The 24,341-nt window shown below is 41.2% G+C and overlaps 1 protein-coding gene across 9 annotated transcripts in view; it reads right to left on the bottom strand.

Annotated features, from left to right (window-relative positions):
- The window catches only part of tns1b (tensin 1b), a 141,393-nt gene that overhangs the window by 90,677 nt on the left and 26,375 nt on the right, over window positions 1-24,341 (bottom strand). For 8 of the 9 annotated variants that reach the window (XM_074695644.1, XM_074695638.1, XM_074695646.1 and 5 more), the window contains exon 2: window positions 5,094-5,208. In XM_074695644.1, coding sequence (XP_074551745.1) covers window positions 5,094-5,208 — 115 coding nt within the window. Of the gene's footprint in view, window positions 1-5,093; window positions 5,209-22,478; window positions 22,824-24,341 lie in introns of those variants that run through there. The other variant, XM_074695641.1, reaches the window with a different exon arrangement.

Here is a 24,341-nt window from a genome sequence, read left to right as displayed (position 1 = left end):
GACATGTTCATGTTTGAGGTTTGAGCTAAAATACTGAACATGTACAGAATAACATAGCTGCAGATGTTTTTGTGGAGCATCTGGGTGAAGATACTTTATCTGAAGAAAATGACGCTGCTGCCCCCTGGTGGCTGTAACTGAAGCTGCAGGTTGGACAAAGTAAATAGGTGTTGATAACCTTTATCACTGGTCTGTTAAATGTGGATAATGTGCTGTGATACAAGGCCTCAGAGCAACACCAACACATAAAAAAGGGATCAAACTAATGAATGTGCAGCTTTAATGATCTGTGTGTTAAAGCTGCAGAACCAGGAAGTTTAGCAAAAATATGTGCATTACTTCTTTATGATGTATTGGTAAATAAATAAATCAATTATTGCATTTATTCACATGCAATGTGATCTAAATCAGCAGATCGACTCTGTCCATGACTGATACTTGTAAGATTATAAATGATGGGTGTTCTATGCTTATCTCATGATAAAAACCATGTATGAAAAGTTTTAGTAGTGCTAGGCTGCCTTTTTTTCCCTCCCATAGCTGAACATCATACTCTGATTTTTGGACCAAAGTCTTGAAGAGGAAAAGTAGAGTCACACTGTTCAACAGTCCAACAGATGGCGCCGTGACTCTATTTACAGAGCAGTGAAACTGCAGCTCCTGAGGTTTCACCATACATCAGTTTTTTCACCTACACTCAAGGTTAGTTCAGAAAGTTTGAGCAGATTTCTGAGCACACAGAGGACAGAGATGTATGTCCCGAATCAGACAGTAAAGCAAACTTGCTGGCGCATCATAAGCCACTGGCTCTAAAACTTCATGTGCATTGAGAAAATATAAAACAGGCAGAATCCCTTATCTTGTAATAAGTACTAATACATCTCCCAGTTACTGGGACAGAGCACTCAAGCCCCTATCCTTAGGCACAACTTATGCAAAGTCATCGTCTGGTCGTTTTAGTAGATTAGGACAATTATATTAAAGAGGGAGACCATGAATATCTGTCATCCACTGACAACCAGCGTTCATCTCCATCCATCTGCTCCTCTTATTAGACTATAATGACTTCTGCCAATGCAGACAGTGGCACTGAGAGATGGATAACAGTAGCAGTCATTAAGTTGTTGCTATGAGTGCTGCACATACTGTGCATGTGTGTGTCTGCATGTTTGACATGAACTTTACAGCAGAGGCAAGTGTTACCTGCTGCACAACACGTATTCCAAAGATTGTTTCTCACTGTACTGACATGATTATTTCCCTACTTGGTAAAGCCTGTAAGTTGATATTAAAGCACTACACGCAGCCAATCCTGTCTGTGTGTTTGTCTTTTGACCCTTGTAGTGATTGCTGCATACCAGCTATGTGAGCTCAGCAGTCAGGAACAGAGCTGTGACAACCTTCACTCTCTCTCACTCAAACACACACACACACCCGTGCGTGTGCTCACACACACACACACCTGCTGCAGTGGTCTGTCCCTGGCATGTCTTTGAAGATCAGCATGTACAGTAAGAGAAGGTGGAGTGGTCACTTCTTAAAGAGGGACAAAACACTGACAAAACTCCAAACACAAGATTTGAACCCTGTCTAGAAGAACCGAGCACAACCTTGTCAAACAGTTTTGAATATTTTTTTCTCATGATAATCCTGAAATGTAGTTAGTTTGAGGAAAAATCTCAAATCAAGTTTTAACAAAAAACCAAAACTCTCTTAAAATCATCTCTGTTTTCTTTTGCCATTTAAGGGCACAACAGTCTCATCTGACCTGCTCTTCTCACAAACCTGCGCAGTGAATGAATAAAACAGAAAGTTCCTGCCCTCAGGGCCAGTTCTCCAGAAATACCCTAACACAGAGAGCCTTTCTTTTTAACTGGAAAACTGCGGTCCTGACCTGCGTCAACATGCTATTGTTAAAGTAAGAAACACCTTGTTTCTTGGCAACCGCTAAGGAGACAGGAAGTCCATGTTGTGACATTACGAGAACATGTGACGGGGGAATGTTAGTAAACAAGTGCAGCAGAGAGGAGGGACTGCACGAGGGAGAGGCTCAACCCTGGGAAGCTTCGGTAAACTCATAACCACGACGGCTCTGTTTCTGTTACATTTTGAAGAGCCTTCATATCCTAATAGCTCAGGGATTGTACAAGATATGTATAATTGTCTTCACCTGATAGACACAAGTGCAAGTTAAATGCAAAATTTCAACGCTCATACAGGGATAAGCTGTTTTTAACCACCTTAGAAGGAGAAAATCCTGTGTAAAGCTTTGTACTTTTATAATCCTATTGAAGGATAAGAAACTTCTCAGAGAGGACTGTTAAAACTGTTGTTACAAAGGATGAGATACACTGATTTGGGATCCATTTACCCATCAAACTCCACAAACAATGCTGAATCTAATATACACCTTAATGCTTTTTCAGCTGATAATATATTATATTACAAAATATGAGCCTGGAGTTGTCCATTTTTCAAAACTTAAACTAATATTTCAGCCTTTTTGTTATTAATGATACCATGTGGTGTTATTATTATTTCAGTCCATGGACACACAGTATGATGTAGACTGTGACTTTAAAGCTTTAAACAGTTTCAGAACTGCTGCTCTCTGCCATCCGTCAACCAGAATGAGAAATTAATAAGACAAACACAGACAAACAGAGGGTCTAAATCAGCTGCTGACTGGTGTTGTCCCTGTAAATCAGTCTGGACCACTCATACACACAACATTTGTTCCAACACATCACCAAACCCAGACATGACGAGAGGGAGAGGATGAATCTGCATTCAATCCAAGCGGAGTAGATTTACACGCAGCCATGTCATGATGGTTTATGTACCTATAAATCAGGTCTAAAAGAAGACGGTCCCAGGTGTTTTGTGTGTTATTTTATGAGAAAATTTTAGCGACTGTCTGCACAAACAAAATATTATTCACCCAGGGCAGATTGTCTCATTGATGGAAAAATACAAAAACACTGATGATGAAGCTACATTTTTCTTGAAGGGGGAAGGAATAACAATAATGCATTATTTTCTTTAAATGTATCATTATCTTGGATAACACCTTTTTTTTCATAAATGAACAAAATTAAATTTGCCCTACTGAGTTTAATGGACTGAATACTGCTTAATTAAAACACAGGCTGCTCTGAACTATTCACTCCATGTTCCTTTCAGCAGAAAGCTCAGTGTACAAAAGACGCTCAGAGGTCACAAAAGATACAAGTCACCAGCTAAAACTGCACTGTCTGCAGCAAACTTAGCATGGGAAACAAAGACACTGATGTTAACATTTAATGACACACACGTCCTACTGCACAACAACAACATCTGGACTCACCGGTAAGATCACAGAGTGAGAAGCAAGTTAAATACATGTTATGAACAGAGCAGATTGTATAAGCCTATATTTGAACTGGAAATAAAGAAGTCAGACACTTTATGATGAGATTAAAGGCATTAATCCTGTAATTTTTAAGATTAAATGGCATGTTGCCACATGGTGGAGGGAGGAAAAAAACCAAGGGAGGTACAGGCCAGTTCAGGATCAGCATTATTCCTGTATGATTACATTCATGGCTGAGTGTTAAAAGGTGTACAAGGAAGAAGAAACATGCTGTGATTCAGAGGCTGATGCTCAGTCCATGGATCAGTAAATTTCAATGTTTGCAAATGTTAGCAATGAAATAGAAGAGGAACACCTGCCTCCTCCCTAATATGGTGTTTCAGAGGAAGAACCCTTGTGACCTTGTGTTTAAAAGTCAAATATACCAACTTACATATGCATGGCAAATAATTTAGCTTTGTCAATAAGTTAAGCATGTTAGCATAAAGTGATGTTGGATTGATCATCTGAATGATCACAGACCAGCACTCAGCAGAGCACAGGAACATCATGTTACTCTCTTCAAAGCCTGAAGAGATACAGAGCAGTTAAAAGCTCATGTTTTTCTAAGCTGTGACCCTAAGCATCTCCTATCAGTCAGGTTTGAAAACTGCAAGCTGAATTTTCCTCTCTGCTGAGCCAAACCAAACATCCATCCATTTCCGTCCAGATTCATTTGACTTTATCTGTCTGAAAACAGACATTTCCACTTCAACATGATACAGTGAGTAAACCAGGGTTGTATGCTTTTAGATTTTGTTTTAACCCACTGAAAGAACCAGATGGGAAAGATTTACTGCATCGGAGTAAAGTGACAGTATTCAAGTCTGCTTTTGAATCTCAGTTACTTTCCTGTAATTGTTTTCTTTTCTGCATGTTACTTGAATAGTATCGAACTGGCAGAGACAAAGACAGCTAAACAATAGAAGTATGACCCATGGCTTGATTTTAGGACTGTGGTTCTGGTTAAAAAGTGGCCAAAAGTAACATTTATGGAAGCTGCAATGACATATTTATCCAGCTCTGTTTATTCAAGAAACAAAGACAATGTGAAAGTTCAACTTTAAACAGAAGGGCAAGCCTGTTTCTATTCTACTAAAGACAATTGCATCAATCTAACCGTGCACATCACTCATCCTCATCAGTCCAAGGCAGCAACTCCTCTGTAACACCATTAAGGAAACTGAGAAGCTATTAACCCTGTGCCCCACTGAAGCTTCCTTTGCCCTCCTTTGACACTTCACTGATACAAAGCTGACCTCAGGTAACCCCAAATGACCTCTCATTTAAACCACTGATGGATGATGTAACAGATATTGCCTTCCTTGTCCCAACAAGTCAGAACAGTTGGAGTTAGTGCAGACCCATCAGAGGGCTCTGTGCCCCATGGATGCAAATACAGGAGTTTCTTTCGTCCAATACCAGCTGATATTTTATAGAATAGAACTTAACCAAAGCCTGAAGTCTAGGATAAATGTCCTTATAAGCAGTATTTTCAACACACAACTATTTTTCATTGCTGAACAGTCAAAGCATATGTGCTCTTTGGGATTCATAGCCACACCCAGTAAGTGATGACACTGTCCTTGAAGACACCTGCGCATCCCTGTAGCTAGGCTGGAAGTTGAACTGCTAGATGCAAAGTATTCAGCAGTTCCTGTTTCAAGGAGAAGAGATCAGACGTTGTTGAGAGGTGACTCACCTCTGCAGATCAGTCCGTCCTGGATGATGGTCTGTTTGCAGACGCTGCAGTGCTTCGTCTTCTTGAAAGTCTTCACCCGGAACGTGTGGGAATGAAGAGCCTCCAACTCCTCCGGCTTCAGAGGAGAAAACAATCACAAAGAAAAGGGAGGTTGAATGTTAGTGCTGAAATGTTGTGATTTAATGAGACTGCATTGAGTCCAGGTGGTGTGTGTATCTGTGGGCTCTTTGTTTTTATGTGCAGGTGCTTCATTTGTTTTTGTTTTTGTTTTATTATCTTGTCACAATTTGACTATGATGACTCTTGAAGTAGCATAAGCGTAATATAAAGAAGTTTTTGCAAGAACTTTTGTCATAGGGCTTAAGGTTGGCCTAAAAAAACAAGCTTGAAAAACGGACTTGTGCTTTGTCTGCTGTTTTCATTCTTCCTTTCAACCGCTTTCTTCTTCACCCCCCACCAATTTTCATCTTGCTGCCTTCCTACTCTCTTTGCAGGTGTGTTATGCAACTCTGGAATAACTCCCTGGTGGGTGGTGCTCCCCTCCCCAGTTAAACATCGGTCTGTGTCTGTCTGCAACCTGCTGTTTTTCCCTCTCCTGTATACCATCTTACACCCCCCGCTGTCCTTCATCCTGTCCACTTTGTAAACTTGCCATTCAGCAGTGTTGGAGGGCAAACACAAAAGTCATAGTTTGACCGTTTCCTGTGGTGTCTTTCTGAGAAGCCTGCATCGTATTTCCATTTGCCCCCTAATGACCGACCACGAAGAAATGTGACATCATTTCTGTGGTCTATTTGTTCAGCTGGTTCACATTTTAACTTTGAGGTTCAGCCATATGAGAGCAGCGGTTAAATAAATCCACCTATGAGCCAGACAACCTTAACAAATGTTTATGTTAGAGCTCTTAGGTCTTAAGATTAGCCAGACACAACAGTTTATGTTGCACCAGATGTAAGACAAAAGCATTCACTGTTACCTGGGATTTACTAATTGACACGGCTTTCATTAGAAAGAATCAAAATGATTGCCGTCACTTTGAAAAAAACACACACACAGGTATAAAGATACAAAGCAAAGGTGTTCTTAGATATGTGTACTGTAACAGTAACATGTTTTATACTGGGATCAAAGGGGACTGGATGTGTTTTCGAGGCAGGAAGTACCAGTTTAGTGTGGCGTCCTTTCATGAGGCTTCCATTAAGAGTGCGTGCACGCCGGTCAAAGCTGAATGTGGCCATGTGGTTGGCATATTGGAGGACTTTGCACAGGAATTTTCATTTCAAGAGAACATATAATCTCAAAGCATGGCAAAGAATATTTAGCAGCCCCCTTTTCTTAAAAAAAAAAAAAAACAGACTACCAGCCACAGTAACCTTATAACCGCTAATAAACTCTGTGTTTTGTCTTCCCATCAATCTTACAAGGCAACGTGTCGGAAAAAGGTTGCAGATGTGCAGTCGCAGTACAAATTTAACACTCAAATGATAAACCAGACTAAGCATCTCTCAGACTCTCCTCTCTCAGTAGATGGACTGGCCTCTCCTGTTATTAGCAGAAGGAACTGACTGAGCAGAAAGAAATAACAGCCCCTTCGTCTGTTTACCTTAATGTCTTAGTAGAGCAAGAGTGAGTTAATAGATAACTTCAACCTCCTCCATGCTGTAATCTTCCTACGCATGCAGATGTGCAAGACACAGATCACTGTCACGTTTTCTTACACTCTCATTACTCTGTCTTTAAACTGGTTACTCGTCATGGGGAGTACAACCAAAACCACAGAAAAAGTAGTGAAATGGTCTGTTACAGAGCTCTTGCATAAGCATCTGCTAAAGTGAAACTCTCGTGCCAAATTATGACCCAATGATGGCGTCAGATGGAAAATGAATGAACTACAAAGACAGCTTGAGTCACCAGCTAGTTATCTGTGCAAGATTTTATTGTCATGCATGGGTTGCATAACACCAACAAAAAGGGAAGTGTGTTGTTCTGGTTCTGATTCTGCATGATGGAAAATCTAACCCCAACAAATGGACCTTCAGAGGCTGATAAATCTCTTGAACAGAAACTTTTCTGAAATCTCTAAAAGCATTTGTATATTGATGCTGGTACTCTGTATAATGTTCTCTGTATAATTATATTACGAGGATTTGAAATTGGTGGTTCTCCACAATTCATGATGTCGCTCAGAGGTTTGAAGCAGACCTAAATTAACTGTGGTGTTTATCATGCTCTCTGTGACAGATTGCTGTTTGTATTTTAGAGCCACATGGCAACAGCAGGACAGCCGACCCTTCATTCCATCTCTCGGTTACGCCTTTCCACCACATAACATGATTAGCTTAATCTAGTTAGGCTGAGATAATGACCATGGCTGTGCAGGACGCGCCATGTTGGCAAGAGGGTCCTTTTGGAGGGGGATGGACTGGAGGTCTCTGCCTGGCATTCATGCATGGTGTTGTCCAAGGCGCCGCCATGCCAGAGCTCCTCCTGGCATCTGCTGGGTTGGGAATCTGGATCTGGGATTTCAGGGTATGTTCAGGGGTGATAAGTCGGTTTAAGTGTACTCTGATGAGTGCAGCACTGCAGCTCATTGTGTCTGTCCATCAGTTCTATGAGGAGAAACTTTAAATGTTGTCAAAACGACACCGGACTTGCGGGAATTGATACCTCTGAAATGAGGCAGCACGCAAAGCTGTGTTTTGACTGGAAAACAATCCTCTGGCTTCACTTTCAGAGAGTAGAGGATTGAACTGTCAAGATGAAAGGAGTCACAACTGTCAGCAGAGTGAATATGAGTCAGCCACAGGCAGGTGTGAAGGGAACTCCCTCAATAATCGCTTTTGTCAAGGTGACTTCTCTCAAACCACATCACCCAAAACAGTCATTAAGTCCTTAGAAAGGAAAGTTTTGGTCTGAAATGATGTAATCTGTTTAGGATACAATTAGAACTTTTGGAAAAGATGTGAGCTAGTGTATGCTTTTATCAGATTATCAAACAAAAACTAAAACAGTGGGGTGTGCATGAGGGAGAATACAGAAAAATTCAAGTGAAACTGTTTTTAATAGAGAAAATAAGTAATACCCGAGGTTACTTCTGCATGCAGGTTTCTTGCTTCTCCTCTGTTCAATGATTAATGCATGAAAAACATTTTCCAAATTCCACAACAAATTACTTCTGCAACGTGGGGTGTAACACTTTAATCTGTTGTCATAGCAATGAGCAAGGTTTTCCACTGTAGGTGCATTTAACAGTTTCCCAAACCTCCCTGTTACGAAGAACTGTATCACTCCAAATTTCCCTGAAAGCGCTGAGACGCTGTAATCTCACTGATGTTTAGTAACAACTTGTTGTCTGTCTTTCTGTATCTCTTCCTTTCTCTCCTTTCTACACTTAACACGGCTGTAGCAGGTGGCTTTTCAAGATGAGTCTGGCTTTGTTTGTTTTTTTTACCTTATATTTACAAATAAACAAAGTCCTTATTCTCTTATAGCAGAATAAAAAATTACATCAGCCTGACATCCATCCATCCATCCTCTCAGTTATCCTGTTTGGTGATGCAGGGTGCTGGAGCCTCGCAAGCTATCACTGGTAAAAAGATTTGTGCTCATGTATTGCTTTTCCAGTCTTTCTGACCACTTAAAGCTTGCACCTGTGTGCTCATTCAATTATCATCTTGTTCTGCAAAACTTATGGCCAGGACACTTCAAGAGGTAGAAGTTTGGTTACAAAGATGTAATTAATTCCTACACAGTCAGTAGTTTTTATATCTCTTCCTTGTATGCACCTGAAAAAAACTGTGCTTTCAAACCCTCAAGCATGAGTCGAGACATAAAGAATACTCTAAAAAGTTGTGTCTGTCTGAATCAAAAACACCATAACTTGCAGAGATGTAACATTTTCTGTCTGTAAAGGGCTCAACTTACTGAAGCTTTCAGCCTTACACTTTCTCTCACACACACACAAACATTTCCACATTGTGTTAAATGGGCAGAATGTCTCAATCTTGGGGTCTATTCAGCAGCCTCTTTGACCGTTCTTGAGCCTTCTCACTCTCCCAGCCTCTGCCCATTCAGGCACCAGGTTTATCCTGCAGGACGGGTACTGAGGGGGGTCCAGTCATCCACTGGTATGCCACTTGTCTTGTTTACACATTTGTCCCCCTCTTGCTTCCAGGGATAGAGTGGGTGAAACAAGGTTTGAGGGTGTAATGTGCATGGTGATACTCAAATTGAAATTCCGTCCTCTTGAGGGGTTTAATTCTCAATATGACTGAAGTCCAACACATGTTTCTTTCTGAAGACAAACAAAAGACTGATCCCCTCAGCAGCCTGCCTATTTCTGTCCTCTTGGCCTCACTAGAAAACCAGACTCCTCTCGTTTAACCCGGGCATACTTCATAAACACAGGGCAAAGCAATATAGCAGGATGCTCCCTTTTGTGAGGCTTTAATTGTTTCCCATCATTAGCAATGCACCCAGCACTCGGACTCTGTTTGTTGTTTGGGGGGTAGTTTGGGTATACGGGAGTCGCTTGGGGAGATATGGGTGACAGAGAGATGTATGGGGGTGGGGATCAGGGAATTAGAAGAGTCTAATGCAGCCCTGTCAGGACGCTCTGAGGTTTTGCCTTCGTTAGTTAATTTTGTTTTTGCATGCTGCAGGACCATGCAAATGGACCCAGTTCTTCGCATTTGCGTCACACGCCGGGGCTCTCAAAATGGGCCACAAAGGAAGGAAATGGTTTCAGACAGGCAGCCGGGACCCCCTGAAAGCTGGGGTCAGGGTGTGCACACACCCCCCTCAGCTCAGGCACTGCAGCTCCTGGGAACAGAGTCCTGTTCCCTTAGAGACCCGCGCATAATCTCCTGCCTCACACTCATTAGCACACACGGGCAAAACAAGCACTATGGTGCATAAAAATGTGCAAACATACACACACAGGAAAAACACACTTTCACATCAGTGGCCACAGAAACATCCATGCACATACACACAGCAAGCTATCACATAACCCTCATTTTTTACACTTTTCTCTTTGCAAAAATATTCTCCACACATCCTCTATTCCTCCATCACTGAGTTATTTTTCATTCTTTTTATTAAGAAATGCTGGTTTTGCACAATTAATGTCTCTGAGCTGGCGTGTATATACGTTGAGCTTGTCTCAGGCTTTCTCCTAATTATCAGCGACTTTTTTACTCTGCTACTTTTAATTTTACAGGAATTTCAGGTACCCTCAGAGGGGAAAGTTACCTTAAGCCCTGACCTTACTCTTGACTTCTACAGTTATGTTTTTCACTAACAGCACAGCTGGCCCCAGCAATACCAACTATAACTTATATTTGCATTCAATGATTTGCTCAATTTAAGTAGAGGCAAGATGATTAACATCAGCTCATTCAAAGAATCATAAGCATTCATATGCACACGTAAAATCAAACACATACTGTCTGTAGGTTAGGTCTTGTTTTTATTTTTATTTTTACAGGAAGGCCTAACTTGGCGCCAAGGTAAGACGTGAGAAGAAAACAACCAGACGAGCAGACAGGAAAAGAAAGATCATTGTTTTGCATGGTCATTTTCTTGGCTGCCATGTTTTTTTTTTGCTTCTAGTAGAATTTCTGTTTTCTTAGTTGTGCAAACAAACAAAAAGGTAAATTAAAAACATACTTTCAGTATTTGAATAATCCCTTGATATCTGACTGATTGACTTATTCAAGTGTTTATTTGAAGACTGCTTTCTGTCTGTTTTACCTCCTGATACGTAGTGTTTTACAACCATCCACACACAGCTCCAGCATGTGCTCGCTTATGTTGTAGTAATGAAGATAAATCCTTCCAGACTCTGCTCTGCGACAGACATTCCAGCTCAATAAGGTAACCAGGAGGCTGTTTTTCTCCTCAAGTTCAGAACTATTACCTCAGCGGCTTCGAAAGTATGACTCATGCAGAGAATTACGTAGACATACACTGATTTGACCTGTGATACACTGGCATCCACACACACTTATGCGCTGCATGCATTGCCATCATGAGCATGTGTAACTATGTTTGCCTATGGTCAGTAGAGACACAGACGTGCATACATTGGTATGGACCTGTCTTTAGAAATTTCTGCCTCCTTGACTTGAGGGCAAAGGCACATTTTGAGTCCACAAGGAAAGGCAAAACATTTAACTTCGTTATCAGAATAAACACTTTTCCCTCAACAAAAAATTGAAAGCAGCAGTTTGGATTCTGTAAGTGATCAGTTGGATATGTATCATTGTCAAAATTTTCCAGCAGACTGCTGGATACCCAGAGGTCAAAGGTTATCCTGTAATTTTTGGTTTTGTTTTAAATGATATCACAGTTTCATTAACTTTTATCATCGTTGAAATCAAAACAATGGTTCAAGGAGTCCCCACACTTGTCCTCCCTGCTGCTGCATCAGGTTTGACTTCAGCACTAAACTCCCCACCCTCACCTCCCAATATTACCCAGCCCTCATCAGCTGCCCTATCAAACAAAAGCCCCTGATTAAAAGTGAACATCAGCAAGATTTTAGAATCACAACACCGCGTCAAAAAGGCCAAAAATAAAAAAAAACAAACAAACAGGAAACAAGACAATAACAAATGGGTAAATAGACCGCCAGACAGACTAGCTACTGATACCAGTCGAGACAGCGAGGCACGAGCAGTCTGGCCTCCCTTTCTGTGTCACAGTGATTTCCTACAGTCTGAGAGAAGTCATTGTAAAGCACACACACATACACACAGCGCAGCTCTACATCATCGCCCCCACCAATCATCAACTATTGTTCATCCTCCCAGAGCCAGAAGACTGAATGAGACCTCTCCAGTCAACTGGGTTAATCAGCCACCGTCTCTCATATGGGACACCATATGCATGGATGGACATTTAAAGAAGACGCACTGGAGTGAGCGCCACATGTCTCCATCTGGGATGGTGTGTGACTCAGCAAGTGTGTAAATAAGAAAAGGCTACATGTGAGCATTCATGTGTCCTATTTCTGCAAAAAAAAAAAAAAAAAAAATCACATTCCTCTTTGTCCCTCCCCCCTCCCACTGGGCATGTTCGCTTTTCACAAGGCAGCCATTCTTCTTCTTCCCAGGCTAAACAGGAGCCAGCAAGGGCCAGCTGACCTTTGACCTTTCTCCACTTCTCTTCTTCCCCTCTGCCTGACCTCTTTCCTGCACACACTGCCCTCATCTAATCAAGACTTGCCCAAGCTCCAGTTGTAAATCTGACTCATCCTCCTCCATTCTGTTTATCCACGTTTCACCAAAACACACACGATGTTCAGTGCGGTGCTCATGAAGCAATTTCTCAGGGAGCAGACACCACTGTTGTCAATTTCTTACTGATTGCGGTCTGAATTTTCTGCTCATTGAAACACAAATTTAGAAACAGACATTAAAACCAAGAAGTTTGTGACATTTACCAATTGTAAACTTGTTTAATGCAGTAATATCCCTCTTAGAAAAACACTTCATGCATTTAGAAAACACAGGTAGGTCTGTGAAAGTAGGTCACTAGCTCAAACGTAAACTGCTGATTGAATGAAAATCCTCTGCTGACAGGTGAGATACATTAGAGAACACACACATAAAAAGAGTGTAAACCCAGGAGGACATGTGAAGACAATGAACATGTTTGGGAAGTGATTAAGGAAAAAGAATTCAATGCTGGTGTCTGGATATTTGTGGCCGGGGCTGATGGGAAATTTCACCTAGGATTAGGAGTGTTTATATTTTGCAACAATTTGCTCATTTTATACAAGGTTTGTCAGAGGATGGTGGCCTGCAATGAATTTGTTCTACAGTCATATCATTTCACCTCCTTTGGATTTGGGTATGTTTTAAAGCCATGACAATAAATGTTCAAAATTTTGGGACAGAATTCTGGATTTACACTAAAAACACACTGATGAGTTTGGACCTAGAAGTTGATTCAAAGCATTTTTTTAGGGACTTTAAATAACTGTTCCAATAAGTTATTAAACTTGTTGCAGACTTAATAAAAAATGCAATCCCTTGAGAAATAACTGTTTGTGATCTGCTTTGTATCTTTATTACTGATTAGAATCAAATACTAAGAATAAACAGGTAGGGAATGCACTTTTTCAAGATTTAACTCAAGGAAAACCCTCTGACTCCACCAGTAATTTAAATACTACACCATCATAAATCCAAAGACTATTATACTCCACCATAATTCCGAAGCTGAATCCATTCATAGTAAAACTTATGAGTCATTTGCCCTTCAATGATGAGACAAACTTTTTGTCCTACTTTCAGCAAGAAATGACAAGATTAAGTTAATATAAGCTTAAACAACAGAAGCCCTTTTCACCAGAGGCTTTGTTACTTCAACAAACACAAACGCCCACTCCACTATTTTCTCCTGATCCCTGCATTTATGTCTAATTCTTTACACTCCATCACATCTGATACTAATTAGATATTATCTCTACAAGTCTAAACATCATCGGCCGGCATCACTCCCTTTTTAATACACTGAATTTAAGCTCAATTTACTGTGACTATTTTTTAACTTCAGATTTTAAATCCTCTAAAGCTCAGCTCTCTAAATATTCCCACACTCTGTGCAGCTCATGCAACCATTTGTGTAGTGACTTGATTAACTCTAGATGACAAAAGCAGAGCAGATAAATGTGACTCAACTTGGAGTAAGCCTGGTTCCAATTAAGGCTTTTCTCCTTAATGACATGTTACAATACATGCAGCAGTTGGAGGAGGACGCCTCTGGGAATCCCCTAATTGTGAACACTCCTACAGAACAAGTGCAGCGGGCAACAATTCACAAAAGAAATCAGAAAGAAGAGGGGTTTCTCTCTTTTTTTGGGACCCTTCCTTCCTTCCTTTTCTTCCGCTCTCAGCTTCCCACTTACCAATCGGCCGTACAATGAGCGGTCACCTGCTTTTCATTTAGGGGGAAAAATGCACCCCAGGCATTCCACAGTCTCTCTCCTTCCTCCCCTCCCGCACCAACTCCACGCTCTGCATGCATTTCATCTCAGTGAGGTGGATCCCAGGGAGGAAATTACTCAGTCATCCAGAAGTGAAGAGGGAGAAAAATCCCAGGACAGAGGATTTAGTTCTCATTCAGCTTTCTGAGTGGAGCAGGGCTGACAGAGGAGGAGTTCTGAGAGTACGATGGGGGGTGATCAGATCTCCAGACAACAAAAACAAAGAGAATCCTGAGAACCAGCATTTTGCAGAGCTTTAAGAATACACCCTGTCAATTCTAACCCTAAAGTTCAGCTTTTTAATCATCTGTTGTTACCCAGTACTTGACCCTAATTGGTCAAAATCCCATGTGAATAGTTTTCATCCTTAAAAATGACTCAACCTTATGAGACAGATCATATCGATCAAGCTGCACAAAGGAGTCATGTACGTTAAGCCTCTGCCTGTTAACACTGTGGCAAAAATTTCAACAAAAGCAAAGTTGGAAAAACATCCCACTATAACCACTATTTTCCTCTAGTTTTTCTGTATTTTTCTTTTTTTTTCTTCTGCTGCAGAAAGCCAAAACAAACATTTGGCCAGAAAGTTAAGTCCCAGTCACCCTTTCAGGATTCTAATTTGCATTACAACCTGTCCACTTAAGATTATTCATTACTTGTTCTCTTTTTGGGAGTAATATATACAAAATGAACACTATGCTTTATGAATGACCATAGACTACCTTTGAGACCTTTGCTCTTGCTAACAAAATGTAAACAAAGGCATAGAGCAGTTAAGACGTGAGCATGCTTTCTTGTGTACCACAAACAATCAGATTAAAGCTCTTCACTTTTTGCATGTATGAAAATGGAAACAAAGTGCTGCTTCCAAACTCATCTGTCACAGAATAAACAGTCTAAAGCAACAACGCTAACGGCAACAAGCTGGTCTCTAAAGCAAAGCTTTTGTTCTCCATCCAAAAATATTGTTGAGCATTAAATTCAGCTATCTGCCACATCTTTGTACAGTCTGCACACATCTGTTTAGAGTTAAACTGAGGACAAATGAGGAACCACATGGCTGTTATGTGGCTGCACAAAGGCTCTGTTAGCTCTGTTAGTTTTGTTTACTATAACCCAGATGTGCAATCACATCAGTTGAAACTTGACTTGCACAAAAAATCCTCTTCATGCTTTTTTTCCTGGGTCGACCCCTGAAAGATGCACAAATGCTTCAAAATTTGCATTGTAGAGTTTTCTTTTAAATTACAGAAGCTAACTAAATAAAAGCCGTCTGAATTTGACTGTAAAAATAAAACAAAGTTACAGAATACAAGTTGTAGGCAATCCTCGGGAGCTACGCTAATGCTGGTCTGAGGAGATCCAGGTCTGAATCTCCTTCCAGTTTGAAATCTTAAAAAAGACAGACCATGTGTTAAGATGAGCTCATTTTATCAGTTGAGGCACCCTTGGGATGTCAGAAATAATATTAAAAATCTGGCCAAGTAGATGAAAAAGTAGTGCCAAAACAAACTGGATTTGGATTGTCAAATTCCAAAAGGATTTGTTCAGTACATGGATGTTTCCAGCAGTGCAGACTTAGTCTCTAAACCTGATAAACTCCAAAAAGCTACACAAGACAACACTGTTTCATAAAGCCACATTCCCCAAAGATAAAGACTGAAATCTAAGGAAACAATGAGTGAGTGATTAGTATCCTCACAGCTGAGAAAAACTGTATAAAGCAGAAATATATTGTCATGGTTAGGTGATAACGTGTGTGTTATCGCCCTGCTTTTTCTCATCTTGAGTTTGTTGTTTCCATTTTGCATCTCTAAAAACTTTGCCAAGCTCTGTGAGTACAAAATACACTTTTTATTATTGTAGCAACGAAATTACATTATTTCCTGGCCTGGAGTCAGGTATCTGTTTTGAAATCTTACAACAAATCCATATTAAGCAACTCATAAGAGCTGTGTTTCATTTGTTTTTAGTGAAAATCTCTCAATTGCCCGAGATCAGCCTTTTGTTTTAGGAAAACAGAGCTCTGAACTTTCTCTCACAGTATTGTGATATAGCAGCTCGCAATAATAAATTCTACATGTGGCAACGAGCCCTGAATAAAAGCAAGAAGGACGATCTTTGCCAATAGCATCCATTCAGTGAGATAAGACAAGTTTGATGGGAGACAGCCAAAGTTCATCAGCGGAACAACATGCGAAGAAGCAGCAGCACGTGGTCTATATCACTCTGGGTTGGCAGAGATTCAGACACTTGGACGAGACTGATGAAAACTAACACCAGAGACCAAAACGAACCCTGGGAAGGATGAGGAAGACATGTATGCAGGGGATTTTGTTTGTATGATTAAATCTAATAGTTTCCTGCAGAGTTGGACCCCTGTTTTTCCAGACTAGATAAAAATCATTTCTGGATTTTTGCCTACAGACAGAAATAACAAGAATTCAACCAATTTGTACAAATGACTTGTGTCACCTACAGTTCTGCAAAATAACTAAAAGAAAAAAATTACAAGTGTTTAGATGCGAGTCATGAGCTTGACCCAGCACAACTACAATGGTGACATGTCTGGGATTGGTTCCCTCTGTCCTGAGAATCTGATGTGTTCTCCTTTTACCTTTGGGTACTCAACAGTGTAAATCCCAATCCCTCAGGATAAAAGCACAGGCAGCGCAGCAGGATGCTGTCAGCGCCACTTCCAATGAGCATTGTTTGGCCTCACACTCGAGTGCATTGGTATCAGCAGGAGGTCTCAGATCACAGCCGGACTTAGAGGTTATCATGGCATTAACAAGTTCTGTGGGCCTCTTTGGTGAGGGCCCTCGACTGACGGATTGGAGAACTGGTGCCAAGTCAGGTCTCAAGTTCCCCTGAGATAGATGGGACTCTACAGCTGGCAGAGTCAAGATATAAGAAAGGGGAAAGCTTGTACTGAGTCACTGCTTTTTCGTGACTCACACAAATGTGCAAAACTCTCAGTTCTGGCAGCAGATTTAATACAGTGACATGTTCCCTGGGTTCAATCTCTGTTTGTGTTTTTTGTTGCTGTGTAAAACACGATCTTGTATTTTCTAACTTGGCTGTGCTGTTCTGCTCTGGCAATGGAGAAGCAGAAAGTTTGAGTCCACATGTACATGTAAGGAATGTTTCAGCTGATTATGACCGTGTTGCATGCATGAGATATGAAGCATAGCCTTATAAGGTAGCCTGTATGGAGCTGATTAACAAGATATCAAACCTGAAATGCCAGGAAAGTGAAAAACTGGCTGAAACTGAAACTGAAACTGAAAACCATAACAGTTACAAGTGATAATTTGGAAAGATGTTCCCCTCCCGATTAAAATTAAAACTCCTGTGTTGATCTTGGTAACACCTAAAGGAGACAAAAATACTGAAGATCTCTTTGTTAAGGTGTGTGTAAAAGACACAAATGTATGCATTAGTTAATATGTGCATTTTTACACTGTGGTGAAATAGTTCAGGGGGGTTGTTGTGAAAAAGTCTTGCTCCAGTGCTGAGGGGTCCAGGGCCCCACAATGAGCTTCCTGTCGCCTTCCAAATTCAACTTAACTACAACCAGGTCCGAACACCTCCCAGACTTTGCTCTAAAGTCTGAGACCAGTCTCCACAGTTGTTTCACATTTGTAACAGTGACTTTTGACCTCTCTTGTTCTCTAGAGTCTAAAAATCTTTGCCTTGAGTCAACGCACCTGTAGAAATGTATTACCTACAAAAACAAACTTTGCTACAGCAGTGAACCCTGAGAGCTTGATGAAATATACGGAGTATGTTGTCAAACATGTAAAGAACACGTTGGGCTAATGGGACACAAGCTGGTTTTAAATCATATCCCTGTTGAATAACTTCTGGGTTAGAATATCTTAACAAACATGCATTATTAGTTTGAAACTACTTGTGTTGCTTTAACAAAAATTTAATTGATAATGAAACATCATGACTATAAACTTCACAATTTAAATTTTTGGATTAGAAAGTCAGCCAACTTAGAAATAAAACTTTCATACACTGCACCCTGCAGAGGTATCAGATACAAAAAAAAAAAACAAAAAAAACTCAATTTTACCTTCCAGAGCAATATTAGTGACAAACAACCAACAAAACTGACTTCAGTTCATCTTGGAAAATGCTTGTATCTGACAACTGTACAAGAGCAACCCAACAGACAACCAGAGACAATCAGAAAACAGGCACAAAGTAACCATAAACTAAAACATGGGTTTTGGCAATGCTTCAGGACTGGTTGAGTGGGAATAAGCTACCAACTGATAAATTGTGGAGGGGTTGTGCAAAAATATGGCCCATTCCCTTCGTTGAGTCATGGCTGTAAACCACCTACTCCCTCTGTTAAACATGAGAAGTTATTTCAAAAGGTGGGGTTGCAAAATTAACCAATAGTCTGCCCATAATATTTAATTATATTAGTGTAAAAGACAATAAACCACACATAACAAAGGGGTTAGAAGGAAAACTTTTACCTCCTTGGGGGCCAAGTTAGTTAGAGACATCAATAAACATGAGGTAATAGTGTGCTCAATTAGACCAGAGGGGCATGATGTCAGAGATGATGCTGAGAAAAGAGAGATGATGAAGATAAAAAATGAGACAACTGATCACACTGAAATTTTTCCCAGCACCTCACCTTCACTGAATTTATCTGTTAAAGTACATGTTATGCAGAAAACTTAGATCACCAATAAAAATGGGGATGAACAGACTTTACTGAGGTTTAAAACTGACAATTCCAGGGTCATGAACAAATAACGGAACAGAAACTCGTTGAAGTTTCTAAACTCTGTCTCTCTCCACAGGCAAAGCCAGAAGGCCATGCATGGGAGGTTTAAGGCCAATGTGCCCAGTGAAGCATGCACAAGGCTGGGGGTCTCTTTGGGAACGAAGGGGGTTGATGGGAGGGGCAACACAATGCTCAACAAATCTCATAAATCAACTGAGCAAGGGTTAAACCTATCCGTATTGTTGTTTACAATTTTCCAACCAAGACACAAAGAGCAACATCAAGATTGGAAAGCATGAGTGTCATTGCAAAATACCCATGGATGGCAACAATAGAGAGTACACCACACTTGGAAAAAACTGCATGGCAAATCCATTGGCATGAAAAACACTGGGGCAATGTGAGCCCGGATGTTGCAATTGAAGACATGTTGGTGTTTTCCAAAGGGGCCCCACATGTGGACTTTTCTCCCACTCAAATCAGAGGTATCTCCAGAACTCAGATGAAGGGGGAGAATCAGTCTAGCACCAGACCATGAGAAAAAAGAAGAGGGGAAGAGCAAAATCACAAAGGAATCAACTTGTTGTGTTTTCAAAGGCAGGAGCCAGAGATCCAGGTCAATTCAGAACCGACACAACAGGTTTGAGGTTTGTCCACTTTCAAGTCAGGACAACAACAGACCAGTGACCCAAAATTCCTGAGATGTCAACATTTCCCAGAGCGATCCTTTTGAGACCAAACTCTGAACCTAGATGGACTGAGCGTACGTTAATGGATATCGATCATCCTGAGGAGGTCTTTGAAGACCAACAACTCTGGAGGTTTAGCCATGGGTCAATAATTTCATTGACACAACTGAAAGGCAGTGGTCTTAGGCAGCAAGTCCAACAAAAGCAGCCTGTTCAATAACAGGCACCTGGAGATCCTTTTAATTACACTGTGTGGTGCAGAAGACCTGTGATTTTTGAATGTCAAGGGTATTGTTATGCTTTTTAAACTTTCTCACAGTAGAGGACATTTGATTGCTTTCCTGGTCGGTTCAGAGAAACCTGATAAAACTCTCCCTAAAACCTTTTTTTGGCATTTATTAATTATTCACAATGTCTGGTGGACAAGCTGCACTCTTCCGAAGGTCTTCTTTCAAGGCCTGTTGCACCATCCATGCTTACTTTGCCCTCTGATCTTGCTCAGAGAATCATCTGTTCATTTCCTTTGTCCTTTAAGACCGTCCTGTCATTTCCTATATTTCTCTGAGCATTTTTTCTCTGCTTCTTTGCCGGTAAAACCCTCTTTTATCCTGAACAATCCGGCTCTGACAAGAGGAAAGCCTCCCCATTTGAGGCCAGGCTGAGGAATAGCTCCTGTCAAGTTCATGGGGATGGTCTGTTTCCTGCATCTGCACTCACTCATTCACTCTCACATGCTCACCCTCCCTGTACCTATATCTGTCTTCTCCACTTCTCTGTTCTCCACAACAGCTTTTGCAGATGTAGTCACTTTCCCTGCTGCCTAGGGAGTATGTCTGTGTCGCTGCTATGCAAACCTGATCAGTCTGGAGGAAAGTGCTACAGCAGATCATGAGAGGAAAGTAGTATTGGAACATTTCACTAATTTAAAACCCTCCTCAATCTTCCAAGCAATATTGGAAAATATGTTGGATTTCTGACAGATCTAACAAAGTGCTCTCTCACAGAACTGAAACTTTACCCGGTCCATTAGAATAAGGTGCACACAAATACCAAAATGTTTCTGGCAAAGGTTCATCTTTTGATTGCAATGAAAAGCCCTTTTTCTGGGAAGGGTAAACTGACCCTAATCTCCTCGATTATGGTCTATTCAAATACCTTAAACTTTTCGAAAAGGTTTTTTACTTAAATAAAAAGCACCTTCTCAGGTAAGGGTCTCTCCACTTCTGTCTATTACAGCATCAGCAACGGAGGTACCTAAAAGTTTCTAATGATGGGCAGAGGTACCTTAACCTCAATGCCTCAGAATATTGCATCCCCAGATACTTCAAGCATGTTCAAGAAGGGTGACTTTAGATTGCAATGAAAACCATTTTCTAAAAATCTTAAAGTATTTGGTAAATGTTCATCATTTCCCTGAAATTGAAAGGATGCTTCAGAAAAATGTTCCCCAACAACAAAAATTGGAGTAACTTGGTAATACAATTTCATCTTTTGTTTGCAGACAAGATAACTGTCACGAGAAATGGTACCTGAAGCTCAATCTGTTTAAATGTAAAGTTCCTTAAAAAATCTCAAAGCACAAGGGTTCATCTTTTACTTTCTTAATGAGAAGCACCTTCTCAGAAAGAGGTACCCTAACCCCAAACAGTCGGAACAAGGTGCACCCAAATTAAGGCTTTTTAGACCCAAACAAAGATCTGTTATCAACGCAAAGGCTCAGATTGAACCCCACCCCCTTAAGTGAGCCCGCTTTGTCATACAGTGCTCTGATGCAGTCAATCAGTGACCCAGGGCTTAGCTGGGGGGCTTTGAGGTTCTTTTACGACCCCCCTCTTTTCACCTCGCCTCCCGCTCCTCAAAAGAAAGAATGGTAATTAACTGATGAAGAGCTCTGTAAGATTATCCAGTCTCCTCGCCAAGGAGTTCGGCTCTGCCAGTGGTGTGCAGTCATGTCCCAAAGGACCACTGCAGAAAGGGGAAGGATGGATCTCAATGGTCTATTCAGCTATTCCCTTCTTTCATCCTCTATTCAGCCCAAAAAAGAGTGAAGCACCGTGCAGTGTTGTATATTTGAGCCTGGAATGTTCTTTCATATCAGCACAAATTAGGAGAAGCACTCGCAGTGTTTTAAGACAAATGTCGAGAGCATGGTCAAAATGTTTTTAGCGGACACACAAAAACACATGAGCACAGTTCTTCACTGACCACATCATAGCTTAGAGGGCACACAAGTGCATAAACAACCCCTCACTGTGAGCGGGAATGCGCGGCAGATTGAATTATACAAGAGAAAGCAAAAATAGCTGTGTGTCCCAACCACCTAGAGCGAGACAGAGCGGGACACAGAGGGAGTAAGAGGGTGAGAAAGAGAGACTGAGGGGAAGAGTGCAGAGAGCCATTTAATTCAATAGACACTGGACAAATTTTAAGTCCATGCACGGAGCTGCAGAGAAAACTACAAATATGTTTCTCAAGGGACAAAACAATAGAGAGTTTGTCTTGCATTCGCACACACCCCCATCCTCCTTCATGATATCGCCCACATTCAAATGTGTCACCATGCCAGGGCCCCCCACAGCCGAGGTCTCAACCCTCCACCCAACCCCCGACAAGAAGACCACCCAACAGATCCTCAAACCAGCTTGATTTGATCAGAGCGCCCAAAATGATGCTGGGTGATTTTCATATCAGTCTCTCAAGCTAGGAACAAGATTACAACAAAAACATGGTTTCTCTCTGGATCGTGAAGCTGATTGTGTAATTCACTCATCCCCCCTCATGCACGAACTACGCCACACACTGCAAGTCTAAAGTTTGCAGGTACAAAGTTTGTAATGTTTAGATTATGTAGAGAGCTCCACTCCCTCAGTGTGCAATGGGACAAAGTTTCTGCACTAATATTTGCAGATGAAGCATGCCAAGAAATTTCAGTTGAACAGTTATCTCACCCAGAACATGCAGGACAGGCAGACCCAGGTGCGAGCAGGTCCTGCCAGCGCAGTTGGCATGCTTAGAGAGACAGACGGCATGGTGACAGGCTGGAGGGATGCTGCTGCTGCTGCTGCTGCTGCTACAGACGGGTCGGCTTCCTTAAGTCTAATCCAGCTGGGAGAAGAGTTGCCCAACGCTGCAAAGCCATGACTCTAAACACTTCCTCTGCCTCTTCGTCACTGTCTGACTTACTTTGTCCTCCTCTCCTCTAAATAAGATCCTCACTGCCTCTGCTCTGCGCTCACTCTGCCTCTCTTCCCCTCTGTCAGTGAAAGTTTCACCAGGCTCTTTTTAAGGGGGGGACTGCCTCCACCGCTCCACGGGAGCAAAAAAAGGGGGGGTTGCTGTGCTTATTATCCATCTCTGTTGCCCCTCCTCTCATTCTCTCTCATCCCATGTCTCCCTCCCTCTTTACCCCTCTAAGTCCCAACACTTTTAATTTCATTCATTCCTGGATCCCACCCCCTCCCCTCAGCATCCAGCGCACTTCACCTCCCCCTCTTCCCTCCATCTCTCTCATGCACTTTCTCCATGTATTTCTGTTTTGAGCCCAGTGTTTAATATTTCATAAACTCTGTCTCCCCCTGTATTCAACCCATGTGATGAATGTCAGCTGGCATTTCTCTAACCTCTGAGAAACTCTTTAATGAATCACTGGGAAGGGCAGAAAAGGCACCTGCTATTCAGACTGTCAGTCCACGCTTGAAGAGCTGGAAATTTGCATACGGCTGTGCTGAGCTACCTGCAGAGATGAACATTATTTGATGTTCAGTGTCAACAATTTCAAAATCTCTCCTCATCAAAATGAAAGCTGTCAGATTGTGTAAAGTAGATTGCTCAGGTAATAATTTAGGCTTCAGCAATTCAGATTCTTCTTCACATGAGTCCAAATCAGTCAAATGTACGAAGGAACTTTTTTTATGTCTCAAGGAACTGGCACGGGGGGATCACCTAGCTGACAAAAACTTACAGTTGTAGCAGGTGGGGATGGGTATCTATCACATTAGAAATGATACCGTATTGAGGGTCAGTACCTAGTAATCAGTATCGGTATTCAACAGCACCAATTTTCTGTACTTTTGTGCTATAACAAATATTAAATTGTTTACTTATACAATATCAAAGTTTTTAAATTGAACGTATTTATTTCTTAATGTATAAACTTGCAATGATATGTTCATGTTCATCATGGAAAATTGCCTACTCTTCCACTTCCTCACAGTCACAAGGATGTGTTCAGGTTCTGAAACATGGTACCAACAGAATTGAATTGGTACCTATTAAAGTACCTAATTTGATACACCCCTAGTAGCAGGAACAATTGGTTTCAAAGTAGGACCGAATGACATAAGAAAAAATTGAACCACATGGTTATTTATTTTAAGGTTAGATGCGAGAAGTTTTCACCGACTGTGAAGCCAAAAGATCAAGAGCTCCCTCTGCTGACTGGTTGCAGTATGTCATAACTCTGTCACCTCCACAGTAAGAGATGAAATATGCTGTAGGGAAAGCCTAAAATTGAAAGAAAAAAAAAAAAAAAAAACACATCAAAAACTGATTTTCAAATATTGTGCCTGTTGTTACATTAAGCTCTTATTATTCTGATTTATGTCAAGTGCTCATTTTTCTCAGAAGCTTCATTTTCATTAGATGATTTTAAACAATGGTTGATTAACAGCTCTGTGGTTAGATACAAGCTCCTCTAACGTTCTGTATCAGCAGACAGAGAGGAAGAAGAACACAAGTCTCCCTCCTGGCCTCCCACACATTTAGAGGGAAAAAAGTAGTCCTGGTGGATCCACCTCTGACAGTAGAGGAGG

Source organism: Halichoeres trimaculatus, unplaced genomic scaffold, assembly GCF_033239565.1.
Source record: "Halichoeres trimaculatus isolate MK-OKI-2021-1 unplaced genomic scaffold, fHalTri1.1 fHalTri1_scaffold_19, whole genome shotgun sequence".
Lineage (NCBI taxonomy): Eukaryota > Metazoa > Chordata > Actinopteri > Labriformes > Labridae > Halichoeres > Halichoeres trimaculatus.
Note: the sequence above shows the minus strand (reverse complement) of the source record. Positions and strands in the feature narration are given on the sequence as shown.